The sequence below is a fragment of the Capricornis sumatraensis genome, chromosome 1 (genome assembly GCF_032405125.1).
Source record: "Capricornis sumatraensis isolate serow.1 chromosome 1, serow.2, whole genome shotgun sequence".
Lineage (NCBI taxonomy): Eukaryota > Metazoa > Chordata > Mammalia > Artiodactyla > Bovidae > Capricornis > Capricornis sumatraensis.
In genome coordinates, this window is record NC_091069.1 from 254423697 (window position 1) to 254444749 (window position 21053).

General features: G+C 49.0%; 1 protein-coding gene across 1 annotated transcript in view; it reads left to right on the plus strand.

Annotated features, from left to right (window-relative positions):
• Positions 1-21053, plus strand: part of DOP1B (DOP1 leucine zipper like protein B) — a 123671-nt gene that overhangs the window by 62262 nt on the left and 40356 nt on the right. The window contains exons 14-18 of the mRNA XM_068973230.1: positions 2195-2466; positions 13287-13439; positions 14482-14582; positions 15780-15970; positions 18775-20377. Coding sequence (XP_068829331.1) covers positions 2195-2466; positions 13287-13439; positions 14482-14582; positions 15780-15970; positions 18775-20377 — 2320 coding nt within the window. The remainder of the gene's footprint in view (positions 1-2194; positions 2467-13286; positions 13440-14481; positions 14583-15779; positions 15971-18774; positions 20378-21053) is intronic.

Genomic DNA, 21053 nt, shown 5'->3' on the forward strand with positions numbered 1-21053 from the left:
CGGCATGTGAGATCTTAGTTCCCCGACCAAGTATTGAACCCACACCCCCTGCAATGGAAGCACAAAGTCTTAACCCCTGGAGTGCCAAGGAAACCCCTGGGTCTATATTTTTTAACCTCTGGTGCCCAGCACAGCCTGTTAAAAAGGCTGAGACATAAAAGGGGCCTCATCCTAGTCAGTACATAGACTGTTTCATGAGACCTGTTACTGAAACTTTATGTGTTAGTGTGCCAGGGCTCCCATAACAAAGTACCACCCACTGAGTGGCTTAAACCACAGAAATGTGTTGTCGCACGGTCTGGAGGCCAGAAGTCTGAGGTCAGTGTGTTGGCAGGGCTGTGCTCCCTCTGAAGGTACTTCAGAAGGGTGTGTTCGGCCTCTCCTCCAGCCTCTGGTGGTTCCCAGGCTTGTGGGAGCCTAGCCCTCATCTTTCCATGGCATTCTTCCCGTGTACGAGTCTGTGTTCAAATTTCCCTTCGGTAAGGTACCCACTGGGCTTCCCAGGTGGCACTAGTGGTAAAGAACCTGCCTGCCAATACAGGAGACAGTAAGAAACACGGGTTCAATCCCTGGGTCAGAAAGATCCCCTGGAGAAGGATATGGCTGGCCACTCCAGTCTTCTTGCCTGGAGAATCCCATTGACAGAGGAGCCTGGTGGACTGCAGTCCATAGAGTTGCAAAGAGTCGGACACAACTGAAGCGACTGGCACGCATAGACTCAGGGCACCCGTTATATTGGATTAGAGGCCCACCCACTATTGTCTACCAGGGCCTCATTTTAACTGATTACATCTGCAACCAATTTCCCAAGAGGTTCATTCTGAGGCCCTGCAGGTTTATAAACTTCAACATAAGAATTTCTGTGAGGGTGCAGTTCAGACTGTTAGCGGCAGCACATTAAGCCCGGGCTGCCATAACAAAATACCATAGGCTGGGGGGTGCTTAAACCACAGAAATGTATTTTTTCACAGTTCTGGGTCTAGAAGCTCAAGATCAGGGTGCCAGCATAGTCAGCGTCTGGTGAGAGCTCTTCCCTGTGTTACAGACTGCCACCTTCTTACCATGTGTTCACATCCCGGGACGTGTAGGGGGTCTCTCTGGTGTCTTCTAACAAGGGCTCCAATCCCATCATGTCAGCCACCCCTCAGGACCTCATCTAGACCTGGTCACTCCCATAGGCATTCCCCCCCCTCCAAATACTATTACCCTGGAGGGTTGGGGCATTCACATGTGAATTTCAGGCACATGCAGTTGAATCTATTACAGGCAGGGAACACTTTAAAGAAAAAAGCATCAAGGGGAAGGTATAACAGAAGAGTGATCAAGTTGGTAGGAGCTGAGGGTGAAGATTTCCCCTCTCATCGTCACCTTTGTTAAATGTCCCATGCAATGTGTCTTGACTCCCAAGCTGCAGATGACAGAATCGTTGGAAGAAATGCATTTAGAATTGATATCTTTGGTATATTTTTAGCCTCTTGTAAAGCTAATGCCATGTGCCCTACCACCAAGAGAACTTTGAAAACACATTTTGAGCTCTGCACCAACAAATGTAACTTTTACTATATGTAAATTTTAACGAGTACTTTAATTCAGATTTTACTGTGTTTACTTTTTGTGTGGCGTCGGGGGGGGGCTGCACTGGGTCTTTGTTGTGCACGGGCCCTTCATTGCTGTGACAGGGCTTTCTCTAGTTGCGGTGAGCAGGGGCTACTCTCTAGCTGTGGCGTGCAGGCTTCTCACTGGGGTGGCGTCTGTTGTTGCAGAGCACAGGCTCCCAGGCGTGAAGGCTTCAGTCGTTGTAGGGTACAGGTTTAGTTGCCTCAAGGCATGTGGGATCTTCCCAGACCAGGGATCTAACCCGCGTCCCCCTGCCCTGGCCGGCAGATCCTTAACCACTGGATCACAGGGAAAGTCCCATTTACAAAATTTTTTAAACAAGAGAAACATGTTTTGAATCATCTCAAAGCCCCAAGAGTGACATTTGCAGAACTTGAACCGTCTGTTAACACATGACTTTGGTCTCATCGGTTCCCTGGCCCTGAATGGGGACAGTGGAGCATGTCACCACCAGAAGGTGATCACACTGCTGTGCAGGTGGCCTCCCGGACCTGAAGGTCTTAGAGTCCGCAGGCTGGTGAGCCAGTCTCGAGAGGTCTTTACGCGTCTCCGTCCCCTCTGGTTGGCTCCCTTTCAGGAGCTGGCGATTCCGGTTTCCCACCTTGGCTGAAGTCCCTGATGACCATCTCCTGCTGTGTGACTGACTGCTACCTCCGGAATGTGGCCATCTCCACCCTCCTCGAAGCGATCAACCACTCCCAGTCCCTCGCCCTCGTCATCGAAGACAAGATGAAACGCTATAAAAGCTCCGGACACAACCCATTTTTCGGCAAGCTGCAGATGGTGACAGTTCCTCCCATCGCTCCAGGAATACTGAAAGTCATTGCAGAGAAAACAGACTTCTATCAGGTATTTCCCACTGGGAAGAGGAAAGCTGGGACCCTGAGACCTTCTTCCCAGACTCTTTCTTTGAAGCTGTCCCTGAGGTTTTGGGGTTGGGGTGGGTGGATGTGTGTGTGTATGTGCGTATTCGGTCCGTTGCTCAGTCATGTCCAACTCTTTGCCAGCCCCATGGTCTGTAACCCACCCAGGCTCCTCTGTCCATGGAATTCTCCAGGCAAGAATACCGGAGGGGGTTGCCATTTCCTTCTCTAGGGGATCTTCCGAACCCAGCAATCAAAACCTTGTGTCTTGCATCTCCAGCGTTGACAGGCGGATTCTTTACCACTGCGCCACCTGGGAAGGCCTAAGGTTTTGGTGGTGGTGAAAGAATATGGTGCCTTGGGTAGCAGCCAGAGAGGGTGACTGGAGACCTGGGCCTGCTTTATCTGTCTCTAACCCCAGCTCCTGGCAGTTTATGGCCCCGCACCAAGTGTTCAGTAATATTTGTGTTCAGTGTTAGGCTGGCTGACTGGACTGCATAAGTAAGAATTGTTAACTTATCTAAATACACAGAAAGAGAAACTTTGTCCCACTTGGTGAGATTTGAGGCTTTGAGGTTATTTAGCCTCAAGGAAAACTTCAGTTTCTCAGTCATGTCTGACTCTGCGACCCCATGGACTGCAGCACGCCAGGCCTCCCTGTCCATCACCAACTCCCAGACTTTGCTCAGACTGATGTTCACTGAGTCGGTGATGCCATCCCACCATCGCATCCTCTGTTGTCCCCTTCTCCTCTTGCCTTCAGTCTTTCCCAGCATCAGGGTCTTTTCAAATGAATCCGTTCTTCATGTTAGTTGGCCAAAGTATTGGAGTTTCAGCTTCAACATCAGTTCTTCCAATGAACGTTCAGGACTGATTTCCTTTAGGATGGACTGGTTGGATCTCCTTGCAGTCCAAGGGACTCTCAAGAGTCTTCTCCAATACCACAGTTCAAAAGCATCAATTCTTCAGCACGCTCAGCTTTCTTTATAGTCTAACTCTCACATCCATACATGACTACTGGAAAAACTGTAGCCTGGACTAGACGGACCTTTGTTGGCAAAGTAATGTCTCTGCTAAGAGCTTGCTCTAATTCATGTCCATTGAGTTGGTGAAGCCCTCCAACCATCTCTTCCTCTTAGAAAACTTAGTGCTTGTCAAATGTGAGAAAGCTTACTGCTGAAGATGGCGAGCAGGTGTTGTCCATCTTTCTTGGGGACAGAGTAAGAAAATAAGGTATTATAGGGCTCAATCAACTGAAAGAAGCTGAAAGCTATTCCAGCTAGCTCATGGAAAAAAAAAAAAAAACAACTGAGGTTTATTATAAAGATGGAGCCTGTGGAGGGCAGGGTTGGGAGTGGAATGCCACTGGCTCTCACAGGTTTCACCTGGGGAGCTGTCAGAGCCCAAGGCTGCCTCCTCTCCATGTCTCCCTGCCAGCCAGGACCTAACCTGCTTGTCACTCAACTTTCAGTCAGCCTCAGGACCCTCAAGCTTGCTTGTCAGAGCTAATGATACTGGCGTCTCTGTTTCACAGCTCTGAGCTCACCTGTCAAGGCTCTTAAATGGGCAGTCAGCAGGGCACACCTGGGTCCAGAGGCTTCTGCTGTCCAGTCGACCACAACAGTGACCCAGGCCAGGGTGGAGTGGTTGTGCGTTGTAGACAGGGACAGGACCACTCACCAGGGCCTGTAGGGGGAACCTGTTTCCCCGGAGGGTAGGAGGGGCTCCAGATGCCCCGCATACCCGGAGACCCTGAGGAAGAGAGATTCTCGATGCTTTATGTGAAGTGCTGGAAGTAAACTCTCCTTTGAGGTCTTGATAGCCCGTCCTCTGAACGGCTTTTGAAGTGGGCTGGCTTTTCAGCTATTGGGTTGAACCCTCCTCAAGCAAGTCATGTAGCTGAAGCCATCTCCAGCTTGGTTCTGTCCCCCCGCCTTTTTTTTTTTTTTTTGGCTCTGCTGGGTCTTAGTTGCAGCATATAGGATCTACTTCCCTAACCACGGATCAAACCTGGGGTTCCCCCTGCATTGGGAATGTGGAGGCTTAGCCACTGGACCACCAGGGAAGTTCTTTTTTTTTGTTAAGAGCATTATTTAAATATAATTCACCAATTTCAAGTTCACAATTCAGTGGTTTTTACTATATTCATAGAAATATGCCATTTTCCTTGTTTTCTGTATGTGATTTTTTTTCCCACCTGTTTCCTCTTTTTTATTTTCTTTTTCATAAAGTGCTCTTTTCCAGTGTAATGTTTTAATCCCCTTAATGATTTTTTCAATGTATTTTTGGAGTCGTTTCTTTTTGTCACAAAGAGTCGGACATGACTTAGCGACTGAACTGAACTGAACGCTAAGGTTTACCATATGCATCTTATCAGAATTGACTTCACTTCCATTCTGAATTCCTGTGAGTTGCAGAAACATGCCTGGCAGGCTACAGTCCATGGGGTTGCAAAGAGTCAGACATGACTGGCTGATCCTTTTTCACCTCTTGAATAGCTCTGTTCCTCTTCCCTTTCTTGTGCCGTTACTATGCATAATACATCTAGGTATGTTATAAACTGAACAAGACGTGGTTGTATAATCTTATGATATTTTAAGAACTTGGTAAAAGAAAGAAAAACAAGTATATATTCGTAGAGTTTGGTTGTTCAGTTGCTTAGTTGTGTCCGACTCTGTGATCCCATGGACTGCAGCACGCCAGGCTTCCCTGTCCTTCATAATCTCCTGAAATTTGCTCAGACTTGTGTCCACTGAATTGGTGATGCCATTCAACCATTTCATCCTCTCTCGTCCCCTTCTCCTCCCACCTTCAGTCTTGTCCAGAATCAGGGTCTTTTCCAACGAGTTGGCTCTTCTCATCAGGTGGCCAAAGTAGTGGAGCTTCAGCTTCAGTCCTTCCAATGAATATTTAGGACTGATCTCCTTTAGGATTGACTGGTTGGATCTCCTTGCTGTCCAAGGGACTCCCAAGAGTCTTCTCCAACCTGACAGTTCAAAAGCATCAGTTCTTCAGTGCTCAGCTTTCTTTATAGTCCAGCTCTCACATCCATACATGACTACTGGAAAAACCATAAATTTGACTAGACGGACCTTTGTTGGCAAACTGACATTTGTCTCTGCCTTTTAATATGCTGTCTAAGTTGGTCATAGCTTTTCTTCCAAGGAACAAACATCTTTTAATTTCATGGCTGCAGTCATCATTTGCAATGATTTTGAAGCCCAAGAAAATAAAGTCTGTCACTGTTTCCATTGTTTCCCCATCTGTTTGCCATGAAGTGATAGGACCGGATGCCATGATCTTCGTTTTCTGAATGTTGAGCTTTAAGCCATCTTTTTCACTGTCTCTCGCCTTCATCAGGAGGCTCTTCAGCTCCTCTTCTCTTTCTGCCATAAGGGTGGTGTCGTCTGCACATCTGAGGGTATGGGCATTCCTCCCGGCAGTCTTGATTGCATCTTCAGGATCATCCAGCCCGCCGTTTTATATGATGTGCTCTGCATACAGGCCTTCTCCGATGGCTCCGGTGGTAAAAAATCTGCCTGAAATGCAGGAAACCCAGGTTCAGTCCCTCGGTTGGGAAGATCCTCTGGAGGAAGGCATGACAACGCACTCCAGTATTGTTGCCTAGAGAATTTCATGGACAGAGGAGCCTGGCAGGCTGCAGTCCATGGGATTGCAGAGTCAGACACAACCTAGCGACTGACGCTTTCACACTCTGCGTGTGAGTTAAATAAGCACAGTGACCGTATACAGCCTCGACATGCTCCTTTTCAGACTTTGAGCCAGTCTGTTGTTGCATGTCCCCCTTCTGGCTCTCTTTACTGTGGGTGCACGTTTACATCTGGTGCTGTTCCTTTACTCCAGGCCAGCTTTGCTTGTGCTGTTGTGATACACTTTTCCACAAGTGATGGGACCAGCAGTGCGTGTGCCCCTATTGTTGTGCACAACTGGTTTTTAAAATTATTTGTGAGAAGAAAAGAGAAGGAATATGCATTAATGCTCTCTCTTTATAATTACATAATTACTTTTTCTGGTGCTCTTTGCTTTTTGTACGGATTCAGATAACTGTCTGGGGTCAATTATTTTCACCCTAAAGAACTTTTCCATTAGTCTTGTAAAGTAGAGCTGCTAGCAACAAAATTTGTTAGATTTTCTTTATCTAGAAATGTCTTTATTTTTCTTTCTTTTATGTAAGCTAGATTTATGGGATATAAGATGTTTCTTTTTTTTTCTTTCAACACATTGAATATAAGAATGAGCCCACTTTAATCTTTTCCACATACACTTGATTATAAAATATTTCAAGCAGCACTTGTTTAATAATCCATAACAAATGCTCAGCTAAATGTTTGAACCTGAATTTGAATGAATTGTTTGAATATGTCATTCACCAGTCTTCTGGCTTCCCTTGTTTCTGATGAAAAGTTGGCTGTTACACCTTACTAGGGTTTGTTTGTAAATTATCAAATCAATTTTCTCTTGTTATTTTCAAGATTTTCTCTGTCCTTTTATCATTCTGCTAGGATGTATCTGGGTGTGGATCTCTTTGTGTTTATCCTTCTTGGAATACATTGAGCTTCTTGGATATGTAGATTGAGGTTTTTCATCAGATTTGGGAAGTTTTCAGCCCTCATTTCTTTAAATATCTTTCCTGCTCATTTCTTTCTCCTGGCCTGGCACTCTACTTATGTGCATGCTGGTGCTCTTCCTGGTGCTCTGCACGTTTCTCTAAGACTCAATTCATTTTTCTTTTTTTCTATATACTTCAGATTTCATGATTTTTATCAATCTTTTTCACTGACTCTTCTGCTAGTTCAAATAACTGTTGAGCCCTCTCTAGGGAATTTTTCATTTGTTATTGTACTTTCAACTCCAGAGTTTCCTTTTTATAATAATTTCTGACTTCTTATTGTTACTGTGTGTTTGATGAGGCATTGTCATCATACTTTTTTTTTTTCTTCTTTGAACATGGTTTCCTTTAGTTATTCAAACATACGTATAATGGCTCCTTCGAAGTCTTTGTTAAATCTGGCTCCTCTCTTGGCTTCTGCTGTCTGCTTCTTTAATCCCTGTGCGTGGGTCACATTTTCTGGTATCTCTGCCATGGCTTGTAACCTTTATTGAGGACTCAACATTTTAGATAATATATTGTTGTAACTTTGTGTTCTGGCACCTCCCTCCAACTCCCACCAGTGACTTGTTGTTATTGTTGTCTCTGTTGTTTGTTTAGTGACTTGACTGTTTTAGTTTGTTTCCTCTGCAGGGTGAGGCATTTAGTGATGCTCCTTGGAGGCTGCTGGCTTAGGAATGTGCAGCCCCTCTTGAGATGATGGTGATTTTAGCAAGATTTTCGTTGACTTTCCCTGATTTCTGTTAAACTGTTGGTATCACCCCCGGATGTTCAGTTCAGTCACTCGGTCGTGTCTGATTCTTTGCGACCCCATGAATCGTAGCACGCCAGGCCTCCCTGTCCATCACCAACGCCCGGAGTTCACTCAGACTCATGTCTATCGAGTCATTGATGCCATCCAGGCATCTCATCCTCGGTCGTCCCCTTCTCCTCCTGCCCCCAATCCCTCCTAGCATCAGAGTCTTTTCCAGTGAGTCAACTCTTGGCATGAGGTGGCCAAAGTACTGGAATTTCAGCTTTAGCATCATTCCTTGCAAAGAAATCCCAGGGCTGATCTCCTTCAGAATGGACTGGTTGGATCTCCTTGCAGTCCAAGGGACACTCAAGAGTCTTCTCCAACACCACAGTTCAAAAGCATCAATTCTTTGGCGCTGAGCCTTCTTCACAGTCCAACTCTCACATCCATACATGACCACAGGAAAAACCATAGCCTTGACTAGACGGACCTTTGTTGTCAAAGTAATGTCTCTGCTTTTGAATATGCTATCTAGGTTGGTCATAACTTTTCTTCCAAGGAGTAAGCGTCTCTTAATTTCATGGCTGCAGTCACCATCTGCAGTGATTTTGGAGCCCCCCAAAATAAAGTCTGACACTGTTTCCCCATGTATTTCCCATGAAGTGATGGGACCGGATGCCATGATCTTCGTTTTCTGAATGTTGAGCTTTAAGCCAACTTTTTCACTCTCCTCTTTCACTTTCATCAAGAGGCTCTTTAGTTCCTCTTCACTTTCTGCCATAAGGGTGGTATCATCTGCATATCTGAGGTTATTGATATTTCTCCCGGCAATCTTGATTCCAGCGTGTGTTTCTTCCAGTCCAGCCTTTAGACTCCACTAATCACTGGATGATGGCTCTATTATTTTTAACAATGCCCTGGGGCACAAATTACTCCACAGCCTTGACTCAGGTAGGTTTTTTCTTTTAATGGTTATTCATGTGTGTGTGTGTATATAAATATATTATTTTTTGGCTGTGTTGGGTCTTAGTTGTGGCATGCAGGATCTTTGTTGTGATGTGTGGGCTTCTCTGTAGTTGCAGCTGCAGGCTTAGTTGCCCTGTGGCATGTGGGGTCTTACTTCCCTTCCCTGGGATGAATTCTTATCCCCTGCATTGGAAGGCAGATTCTTAACCACTGGGCCCCCAGGGAAGTCCCTGTCTCAAGTAGTTTTTTTGAGGCCAGTCTTAGAGATTTGTTTTGACACAGGAGGATTTTTCCTAGCTCTCTGTGTCCCTGTTAGCTCAGTTGGTAAAGAATCCGCCTGCAATGCAGGAGACCCTGGTTTAATTCCTGGGTCGGGAAGACCCACTGGGGAAGTGACAGGGTACCCACTGGGGAAGTGACAGGGTACCCACTCCAGTGTTCTTGGGCTTCCCTTGTGGCTCAGCTGGTAAAGAATCCTCCTGCAATGTGGGAGACCTGGGTTCAATCCCTGGGTTGGAAAGATCCCCTGGAGAAGGGAAAGGCTACCCACTCCAGTATTCTAGCCTGGAGAATTCCATGGACTGTAGAGTCCATGGGGTTGCCGAGCGACTTAAATAAAATAAGATGTGTCCCTGTTTATTTCTGGTAAATGAGCTGGCCTTTGGTGTAGCTTGTTGCTATCATGGAGCTAGCAGCCTCCTCATAATTACTTACCATTAAAATCTCTTGTTATATCTGAGAGCACTCCTAGGCTTGACCTTATCCTAGACTCTGTTCCCTTATAGAGAGCTGTGCAACTCTGTTTTGTGGCCCGCCTCTCCCCCTGGGCAAAATCTCTGAATCCTATTGTGCAACTGGGTCAGTTGTCTGCTTCTCTTGGTGTGATTTCCTTGCGGGGTCGCTAGGCAGGGTGGTGGCCTCTGGTCTTCTGGGTGTGCCTCTTTTCATCTCCTAATAAATGATGAGTGTTCTTAGCCTGCTGTGGTTAGATAGAGCCTCCACCCAAGAGCCAGGGCAGAGGAGTAAGATACTGGCGGCCTGTTCCTCCCAGGGAAATACAAAAGCCTTATTATTAGCCGGGGAGCTGGGAGGAGAGGAGGCCCACCTTCCTGGCCACCCCCTACCAAGTCAAGCTGGACTAGAGGTGGACAGGGTCGTAGTTGAAGTGCAATAGACTTATTGCTTCTTGTGTTGGAATTTTTGTAGATTCTCTCAAGTTTTTCCTCATTTCTTGAATGCCCTTAGGATACTGTCCCGCAACTCTAAGTGGCTGGCTGTTTTCTTTTTCTATAATTTTCACTGGCAGAGGGTCCATGGTATGTTCAGTCTAGCCCCATTCATGATGTTGGGTCCTGGCAGATTCTGGATTTAGTTGCTCTTCAGCTTCTCCTTGTTTTCCCTCTCTTCCTTCCTACCAAAGTTGAGTCACAGTATAGATCTTGACTCTGTAGAACTTGGAACCACGGTGACTGGGCAGATCTTTTTCCCTGGTCCCGCATATATCACAGAGTTTGGCATAGGTACATCAGAGGCACAGAGAGGAAAAGAGAAGAAAGAATTTCATCCATGAATTCTTGGAAGGCTATTAATAGAATGAGAATGATAGCACTCAGGACTTTCCTCTTGTTTGGGTTTGCTTCTATGAGTTCTTTCTGAAGCCTTGATTTTTATTTTGATTCAGATTTATGCACCTGAGCACGTGCTCCTTGCCAAGCACTGGAGCATATGTTATATATTAATGTTACCAGCTTCTCAAGAACGAGACAGGGCTGGAGCCTGGCCACACTGAGATGCTGGAACTAGAGACGGTAAAGCAACCCATACACTCAGCCAGGGTGCGCCCCAGGTTCTCAGACTCCAGGCGTCAGGCTAGTTCCAGATCCTCTAGCCTTTTTCTCGTTCCCGTGGAATAGCTTACATACCAACGTTCATTCTGCCTACAGTGCCAGCAAGAGTAAGGTCAGATGTCCCATGAGTGCCCTGCCCTTTCTAAGTAGTAATGGCAGATTGCCAGCCACTAAGAAAATGTCCAGCGCATAGGGACCAAGAAGGCAAAGATGAATGGTCAGGCGTGTTTTTTTGTGTGTGATCAATGTCAAGTCTCAAAAAGCCTCCAAAAAGCCTTAAAACCTTCCAAATGAAGCATCTTACACATAAATTTGTACTGGGGACTGCAAGTAAAGGGACTACTTTATTTTATTTGGAAATGACTTGGCTATTCAATAAACTTTCATCATTTAGTTTAGCACAAACCCTAGAAATATAACTTACCCCGATCTGGAGAGACTATTTTAGACAGACATTCCTGAAGCATAATTATTCTTAATAAAGTTTATCTAAAAGCTCATATCTCATTTACATTTTTTAGAAGTTTCTTCGCTCGAGGTTCTTTCCTTGCTGACAAACTTGTAAAAGATATAACAATATACAACTTTTATTAAACCTTCAGTTCAGTTCAGTCAGTCAGTCATGTCTGACTCTTTGCAACCCCATGGACTGCAGCACAGCAGGCCTCCCTGTCCATCACCAACTCCCGGAGCTTACTCAAACTCATGTCCATTGAGTCGATGATGCCACCCAACCATCTCATCCTCTGTCATCCCCTTCTCCTCCCACCTTCAATCTTTCCCAGCATCAGGGTCTTTTCAGATGAGTCAGTTCTTTGCATCAGGTGGCCAAAGTATTAGAGTTTCAGCTTCAGTATCAGTCCTTCCAAGAAGGTCAATATATAAGATTTTGGTGAAGGAGGAGTTTTGTGCAATGAAGCGCTTACTTTACAAGAGGTTTTCTGCTAGTCAGGAGGAGCTGATGTCACCATGAAGGGATTTAGTGCTTTTCTAGATATGAAAGTGAGAAGTCGCATCCAACTCTTCGTGAGCCCACGGACTATACAGTCCATGGAATTCTCCAGGCCAGAATACTGGAGTGGGTAGCCTCTCCCTTCTCCAGGGGATCTTCCCAACCCAGGGATCAAGCCCAGGTCTCCTGCATTGCAGGCGGATTCTTTACCAGCTGAGCTACCAGGGAAGCCCTTTCTAGATATGAAGAGATGCAAAGGTGGGGATCAGTTCAAGTCAGTTCTTGAAAATATCTAACTATCTAAAGACCTGTCCCATCATCAGATTCCCTGGAGCACAGGGCTCCTCCCTCCACCCTGGTCAGCAGCTGCGGCAGCACAGGGTTCAGTCTCTGGAGAGGCAGATGGCAAATGCCCTTGTCGTTCTGTTGCTGCCAGTGCTCTTGGCAAGTGTCAATTTGCAGTTGACAGAATGTTTGTATGAAGTTTACGTGTAACTTGATAATTGGAAATCACATTTCCTTAAGTAAAAAATAAATAATGGTTAGGGTCTCAGGCCAGTCAGAGATTAATTTGATCTGTGCAAAGAAGAATTTTGTCAAACAGAAATGTGTTAGTTGCTCACGTTGTGTCCGACTCTTTGCGACCCCATGGACTGTAGCCCGCCAGGCTCCTCTGTCCATGAGATGACAGAGTCTCCCCTCTGTCATCTGAGACTGATGGCAGTCTCACCTCTTTCCAGGTGAGAACACTGGCATGGGTAACCATTTCGTTTCCAGGGCATCTTCCCAACCCAGGGATCAAACCCGTGTCTCCTGCACTGCAGGCAATTTCCTTACCGTCTGAGCAACCAGGGAAACTCAGAAATAAATGAGTCAAAAGAAGTTCTTTGATATACAACGTCTCTAAAACATAATGTGTGAGACATCATCTTTTTCTATGACCCCCCAAAAAAATGCCTTCAGAAATTCCCCCTCCTAGGAGTGGGAATCAGCCTTCTTTTTGAGTCTCACCCTGGTTGGTCCCTCTGGTGTCCCCAGGAACTTGGGAAGAGGCTGCAGTCACTCACAGACATCACACGTTTTAAGAGCCAAGATCAGAGTTGAGTAGATGAAGGACTTGATCCTGCAATATAGTTTAGGCCCTGAAGATGAGCCCGGCCTCTGTTACAGCATTGAGCGTAGAAATGGGAAGAAGCAAGTTTGTGGGATTAAAGCTGAACACCAGTTAGAGCCAACCACCGGTGGTAGGGTGCTAAGGTGTCTACCCTAGGACAGTGACCACCACAGATCCCCCCAAACTTCCTAGAGGATGCAACCCTGGCACCCCAGCACCGGCTCGGAGGGAGCCTTGTTGTGTGCTGATTGAGAGGACGTCTCCATCGTCAACAGGTGCCTGCTGCTAGGTGGTTCCCCTCTGAAAGCGGAGGTCTGGGCTAGAGCTGCAGTGTCCTGCATTGCCGACCCCTACATTTCACCTGTGCCGTTCCCCTTACCCGGTGGCTCCTGAGGGGACTGTGAGGTGGTTCGTTTTGTCTGGCGGTGGTGGTTCTTTGCATATTAAGGATGCTCGCATAGCAAAGGTAGGCAGGAACAGGCAGCTGGGGGCCAGACTGGCCTGCCAAAGGAGGAAAGGGGCAGGACTTGGCGGTGTTCACCCAGTCTCCCCTCTGTCCAGAGGGTGGCTCATGTGCTGTGGAATCAGCTGAATAAGGAGACCCAGGAGCATCACATCACGTGCGTGGAGTTGTTCTACCGGCTGCACTGCCTGGCCCCCACGGCCAACGTCTGCGAGGACATCATCTGCCACGCCCTCCTGAACCCCGACAAGGTGAGTCTCTGTAGCCGGCGACCTCCGTCTGACTCTGGTCCTGACACCCGCCCGCCCCCGCGGCCCAGGTGTCACGTGGTGGCACGCGTTAAGTCATTCAGTCGTGTCCAACTCTTTGTGGCCCTACAGACTGTAGCCCGCCAGGCTCCTCTGTCCGTGGGATTCTCCAAGCAAGAATACTGGAGTGGGTTGCCATGCTCTTCTCCAGGGGATCTTCCCAACCCAGGGATCGAACCTGAGTCTCTCACGTTGCAGGCAGATTCTTTACCATCTGAGCTATCAGGGAAGCCCTCAGGCAGACTCACCTGTATCCGACAGGAGCCATTCTGGGGCGCAGTGGACATCCTGTTTAACAGGCAGGGGTGTTGCATCAGCAGCATTTTAATACATCAGTAGTTTCAGGCCCGGAAGGCCCGCAGAAGCACGAGCCACCCAGTGTGTTGCACTAAAGCTCACCAGGAACGTCTGCCCAGGCTCCCGTGATGCTTGCAGGGCCCCCAGAGCTCTGGGGGAAGCAGGCAGCTGCAGAGAATGTGTCACCCCTGGAGCCCTGGCTCTGCACTGCTGTCAGGGCCTGTCCTCTAAGCTGGGGGTCCCCAAGCTCCAGGCTTCAGATCGGAACCTGCTGTCAGATCAGCGGTGGTATTAAATGAGAAATGAAGAGCACAATAACTGTCATGAGTATGGAATCCTTCCGAAACCATCTCCCGTCTGACCGCAGTCCATGGGAAAATGTTGTCTTCCATGAAACCGATGCCAAAGAGGTTGGGGATGGCACTGCCAAGGGCCACGAGGAGGTCATGCCCCGTGTTCTTCTCCAGCCGCAGGCCTGGCTGTGGCCCTGGACTCTGGTTATCGTGGAGTCTGGAACACGGACTGCCCCTCCAGACACCAGGCCCCTTAGCTCAGGCACCTCTGCCCTGCTTGCCCTCTTTCCGCTGAGTTCTCGTCTGTCATTTAAATGGGGCTCGTGACCACTAAGAACGCTGTTCTGTTAAGAAAGAAGCCAGGCACCTCACTCCCGTTTTCTCTCCTGTTCAAGGGAACCAGGTTGGAAGCTCTGTTTCGGTTTTCTGTCATCTGGCACCTGACCAGAGAGATCCAGGGCAGCAGAGTGACGTCTCACAATCGCTCCTTTGACAGGTGACAGGGACTTTTTTTTTTTAATAACTTAACCCTTAAAGGAAAAGGACACTTTGGGGAGGTGCTGGGTCAGCGTGCCAGGCTAGGATCAGGGAGATGCATGAAACAGAAACCACCCCCCGCCCCCACCCCGTGTTCTTAATGCAGAGAGATTCCTGGGGTCCTCTCGGTGAATTCAGGCCAGACAGGTGTGACTACCTCGTAGGGGGTTTCTTACCTTGATCTTGAAGGGAGGAAGCCCCACATGCCTCAGAGTCACCTGAGGAGCTGGCAGAACAAGCCCCCCGAGGGGGCTTGGTAGGAAGATAAGGAGGGGTCAATCTTGGCCGGGCTTCCCCGGCAGCTCAGTGGTAAAGAACCCACCTGCCAGTCAGTGCAGGAGATGCAGGTTCGATCCCCGGGTCAAGAAGATCCCCTTAAGAAGGGAAAAGCAACCCACTCCAGTATTCTTGCCTGGGAAATCCCATGGACAGAGGGGCCTGGCAGGCTACCATCCTTGGGGTTGCAAAGAGTAGGACGCAACAGAGCACGCACACACATGTATCGTAACTGGAGTGGCAGCCACACTGGGTGTGTGCAGCTGCGATGTCCTCAATCCCAGGCCCCAAACCGTGCATTTTATTACAGGCATGTTCTGTTCTACATTGGTTTTTAAAAATCCCCTACCTTGTTTCTTGTAAGCTTCCCTGGTGGCTCAGAGGGTAAAGTGTCTGCCTGCAAGGTGGGAGACCTGGGTTCGATCCCTGGGTCGGGATGATCCCCTGGAGAAGGAAATGGCAACCCGCTCCAGTATTCTTGCCTGGAAAATCCCGTGGACGGAGGAGCCTGGTAGGCTACAGTCTGTGGGGTCACAAGGAGTCGGACACGACTGAGCCACGTCACTTTCGTTTTTATCTTGTTCCTGGAGCCCTAGATGTGGGGTCAGACACGCAGCCTTGGAGAGATTCCAGGTGGTCCTAATGTACCACACCTGCCCCCCATTTGTGAGGAGGCCCAGGCATCAGCATTTTTTAAAGCTCCCCTGACTTAGCAACTCAGCAACAAGCCAGCAACGGCGACCCTAGCTGGAAGCAGGGTTGACCTCATGGTTCTCGTCTGCCTGGGCATGCAAGTCCAGCCTCCCCAGGTAGAACTCCCCAAGGGTGTCCTGACCGCCCTGACGGTGCGCATCCACACCCCGCCCCACCCCCGTGGCAGGTCGCTGTTCGTGGTGCTGGACAGCCTGGGCAGCTCGGACGGGGCCATCGGGGCCGCCGCCCAGGGCTGGCTGGTGCGGGCTCTCTCCCTGGGCGACGCGGCCCGCATCCTGGAGCCCGTGCTCCTGCTGCTGCTGCAGCCCAAGACCCAGCGGACCGCCATCCACTGCCTCACGCGGGAGAACTCGCCGGGTGAGCACACCACGCGGGGGCCAGGCTGGCCCTGCATCCCAGGGACCCTGGGCCCAGGGGGAGGGAAGGGGCGGCCAGGACCTCCCTGCCGCCCTGGGGCCGCAGTCAAGGCATTCAGACCAACAGGATGGTTTCGCCAGATTCGAAAGGTGGGGGAGGTACTTTGTGGGGCCTCCTAAAATTGCCGGATCAGATGAACCAGCACTTAGAAATGCTAAGTCATAGGTTTGTTGTTTTCACTGAAAAATATATGATTTTTTTTTTTATATATTAAAAAGGAAAATACTAGCAACCCATGTTCCAATAAATATAACTGATTCTTGGTTCTTTTGCTGGAGAAAGCACTTCAAGCGCATCCAAGGTAGTAGGAGAGAAAACAGACCACCCACCTGAAGGTCTTCAAGGCCACCTCTTCACTTAGGAAGGACGTCTGAGGTCTGGTTTGAGGTCATTTTGGGCTGCCCAGGCTAGCTCTTCTCAGACCTGGGACGGGAGAGCAGAGGTTTTTCCCAGGTATGAATGGTCAAGCGTGTCGAAACCTGCATGTAAGCTAATCAGTTGTGCTATATAAAAATCACTTCTGCTCAAGAACTGTCAACAAGGTAAGTGGTTTCTATCTGCTCTCCAGGGTTCTTTCCAGCTAACCTAAAATCAGAGAAGTAGAAGAAACAGACCTCTGGGCTCTGAGAATTTTCAGAGGCATCTTTAACTAAATTTTAAAGAATAGAGGAGAGGCAGGAAAAGGAAAAGAAAGACTGAAATGAAACAGATGATTTCATTGAATTTCAGTGATGAATACCTAGCACAGTTTATGGTCTACCATCACTTCCCACAATAGGTGTATTTTATGATTTCCTGCAGTTAGTTCTCTAAGCAGTGGCTTTGCAGACTTTGACTAGTTTGTTTAGCTTAGTGGGTTGTAAATACTCAGTGTTCGTCAGTCTCATCTTACGGAGGAATGCAGCCCAACCCCTAAGTAAGCAAAGATTCCCAGGTGGCTGCCTCTCTTTACAAGATTCCTTACTTAAAAACTAGGAGGCATTTTATTACTCCACACTTAGAAGAAAGTAAAATACAAAGAACTGTAAACTAAGCACCTTCTTAAAAGTTTGATCTGCGTTTATGGCAGCTCAATTTTGAAGCATTTCTTTGCTTTAACAAGAAACTCTGCAGCCCGTCAGGTGTTAAAAGTCTCGGAGCACTTCCTGCTGCGTCCTAATTCCTGTCTAATGCTACCTGCCTGTTAAGGAAAAAATGTGTCTTCTCTGCCCTGTTCGCTCCCTGGAAACAACCAAAAGGGTTGTACTTCCCCTCCTCGCTATTGCGGTAGTCCTTTGGAAATCTCATTTTTAAATACTGTTTGAAGTGGAACAACAGGAAGCTCATATTTCTAATATCTTATCCTTCCTTCTTTCCTAACCTGGCTTAATGTTCATGGAATAGATTTGTTGAAAGCTGCCTAGTAAAAATGTTTGGCAGTGCCGAAGACATCTGGCTTTTCACTCCTTTTTAAAAGAGACCTCAGCACGTTAAAGCATTGTCTGTGTTCTGATCTCAGGTACTGACAAGTGCATATTTTAAAAATCGGAGTAATCGGGAAATAAAAGCACAAATAAAGTCCCTTGCCACGCCAGCCAGTAGAGCACTTTACAGTTAATGGTTCAGCAGATATCCTCCCAGACATTTCCGTAGTTGCGTATTACAGATACTCTCCCCTAAGCGGACTTTTTGTGAACAGCAAGGTTCTGCAGCTTGCTGTTTTCTTTGAGTACTCAATGTACTCTGCACTTGGCTCCATATCAGTGCATGTAAGTGTGTCTTTAGGAAACCCAGCAGTAGCCTCTGCAGGCCTGCACCATGAGGTTCAGTCCTCTTACTTGCAGATGCTTTGTTGGTCTTTATACAGCACATTTCAGCGATACCCTTTCAGTTTTGAAAAACCTTCTGTTGACATTTCTGTAGGGTACCTTTTTTTGAAAGGAAGGTTGTGGGAGAAAACGATAGGCATTTTTATAGATCACCCTTCCCCTAAACTTGGTATATTTATATTTTCTATGAAAGTATAACTAAATTACCCAATTTCTTGAACATTTTAAAAGACCTGTTCACCTTGCATTTGTCTGGCTTCCATCTGTAATGTAACCTAGACTCTAGTGTTATCGTTGCATCCAGGAACTATATTTTGTTGTTTTTTCATGCTTTATTTTTTATTGCAGTATCCTTGATTTACAGTGCTACACAAGTTTCATGTGCACAGCATAGTGATTCATGATTTTTAAAGGTTACACTCCATTTGTGCGCTTCCCTGGTGGCTCAGTTGGTGAAGAATCCGCCTGCAATGCGGTAGACCCAGGATGGATCCCTGGGTGGGGAAGATCCCCTAGGGAAGGAAATGGCAGCCCACTCCAGTATTCTTGCCTAGAGAATTCCAGGGACAGAGGAGCCTGGTGGGCCACAGTCCTACAGGATCTTGAAGAGTCAGACACTGCTGAGCCTCTGAGCATACTCAATTTATAGTTATTATATCATATTGGTTATATTCTCTATGTGAAAGTGAAAGCCACTCCGCCGTCCATGAAATTCTCCAGGCAAGAACACTGGAGTGGATTGCCATTTCCTCCTCCAGGGGATCATCCCAACCCATCCAGATATTGCCAAGAATTTGCCTTGCCCCTTCCCACCCCCATGGAGCGTTTTACTAATATTGATCTTGCTGCCTCCCTTTAAGACCAAGATCACCGTGGAACTGCCTGACATAACTAACCCTTCTGTTCTCAAGCTGTCTGTCATTCTGTCCCTTGCAGAAGACTGGCACCGCTGGCTCAACAGGAAGCAAGCCTCATTCGCTGAGGCATGGGCCGCACCCGAGCTGCCAGAGAATGGCTGTGAAGACGGCGCGCCCCTGAGCCAGCTCACCACGGTGGACCGCGAGGCCATCTGGGCCGAGGTGGAGACGGAGCCAGAGGCGCGCCCGGTGGGCGGCGAGCCCCACGAGCATGACCGCCCCGTGCGCCTCGAGGACCTGCTCGACGGGCAGGCCCGCACAATTGCCGAGGACGGTAGCGAGCGCACCGAGTCGGCGGACACGAGCTCCGGCGCCACGGACAGCAGCGAGAACACGTCCTCCGTCTCCTCGCCGGCACATGACCCGCAGGAGCTAAGCGGTGGCGAGCAGTGCTGTGCACCCCTGGCCGCGGCCACCCGGGCCCCTGGCCCGCAGGCGGGCAGCCCCACATGCCTGGCACGCACGGACTCGGACCGGACCCAGGCCTCGGAGTCGCTGCCGTCCAGCGACGAGGAGGCAGCCGCGGAGCTGCAGGCGCTGACGGCGGCCCGGCTGCGGAAGCAGCAGCGCGAGAGGCAGGCAATGCTGGAGGCCCTATTCACGCACATCCTGCTCTATCTGCAACCCTACGACTCGCGGCGGGTGCTCTACGCCTTCTCGGTGCTGGAGACTGTGCTCAAAACCAACCCGCGCGAGTTCATCGAGGCCGTGTCCAGGACCAGCGTGGACACCAGCGCCACGGCACACCTCAACCTCATCTCTAACCTCCTGGCCCGCCACCAGGAGGCCCTGGCGGGCCAGAGCTTCTACGGCAAGCTCCCCAGCCAGCCCCCTAGTGCTTGCCCGCACTCGCTGCTCATTGAGCTCCTCACCTACCTGTGCCTCAGTTTCCTCCGCAGCTATTACCCTTGCTCCCTGAGGGTCTCGCACCGTGACATCCTGGGCAACCGGGACGTGCAGGTCAAGAGTGTGGAGGTCCTGATCAGGGTGATCACGCAGCTGGTCTCGGTGGCCAAGGCGGCCGAGGGCAAGAACGTGGAGTTCATCCAGGGCCTGCTGCAGAGATGCCGGGTCCAGGAGTTCGTCCTGCTCTCGCTGTCCGCCTCCATGTACACAAGCCAGAAGCGCTATGGGCTGGCCACGGCTGCACCCGGCGGAGCCCTGTGGGAGGAGGGTGTGCTAGAGGAGCACGTCATCAACCTGGGCCAGGACCAGATCTGGAGCGAGCACCCGCTGCAGATCGAGCTGCTGAAGCTGCTGCAGGTGCTCATCGTGCTGGAGCACCACCTGGGCCAGGCGCCTCAGGAGGCGGAGCAGCTGCCCGACCTGCCCCGGGAGTGGCGACGGGCCCTGAACTTCCAGCAGGCCATCAGCGCCCTGCAGTACGTGCGGCCCCACCCACTCACGTCACAGGGGCTGCTGGTGGCCGCCGTGGTCAGGGGCCTGCAGCCAGCCTACGGCTACGGCATGCACCCAGCCTGGGTAAGCCTGGTCACGCATTCCTTGCCGTACTTCGGAAGGTCCCTGGGCTGGACCGTAACACCCTTCCTCGTCCAGATCTGCAAAAACTTGGATGAGCTGGTCAAGCAGTATGAGAGCGAGTCAGCGAAGCTGTCCATCAGGTACAGTGAGCCTTGAGGCAACTGGTGCTTGGGTGCTAAGTCCCTTCAGTCATGTCCGACTCTTCTGAGACCCCGTGGAGTAGCCCACCAGGCTCCTCTGTCCATGGGATCCTCCAGGCAAAGATTCTGTAGTGGGTTGCCATTTCCTCCTCCAGGAGATCTTCCCTACCCAAGGATGGAACCCGCGTCTCCTATGGCTCCTACCTTGGCAGGCGAGTTCTTTACCACTAGCGCCACCTGGGAAGAGGCATATTCCTATTGCTTTAGTGACAGCTTTTTGTCACGAATGGCTTATTGGCCCTTGCCAATTAGAGGGTCCTTTCCACCTAGTCAGAAACCTAGCTAGAATTGTCAAGAGACAGTAACAAGAACTGTATGTGGATTCCTTTATTTTTAATTCCATATGACCACCCAGGCCAGATCTGGGTTGTAGGACAAGTCAGTCAATCTGTCTCCATTATTTTTGTGAAACAGAAATAAAAGTGTGAATCCTCTGCACAGAAATCCTAAAACATCTGGAAACATTTTTCCAAAGTGACCAGATAAATGTAAAACAGCTCGAAAGAGGCCTGTCGTTTTTGTAGCAGTATTTCATTATGAGAGCCTCAGTTTGTTTTAAGATGGTGATATCTCTCTGGTTTCTATGTTTAGGATTAAAAACTTTTCTGGCCTCCTT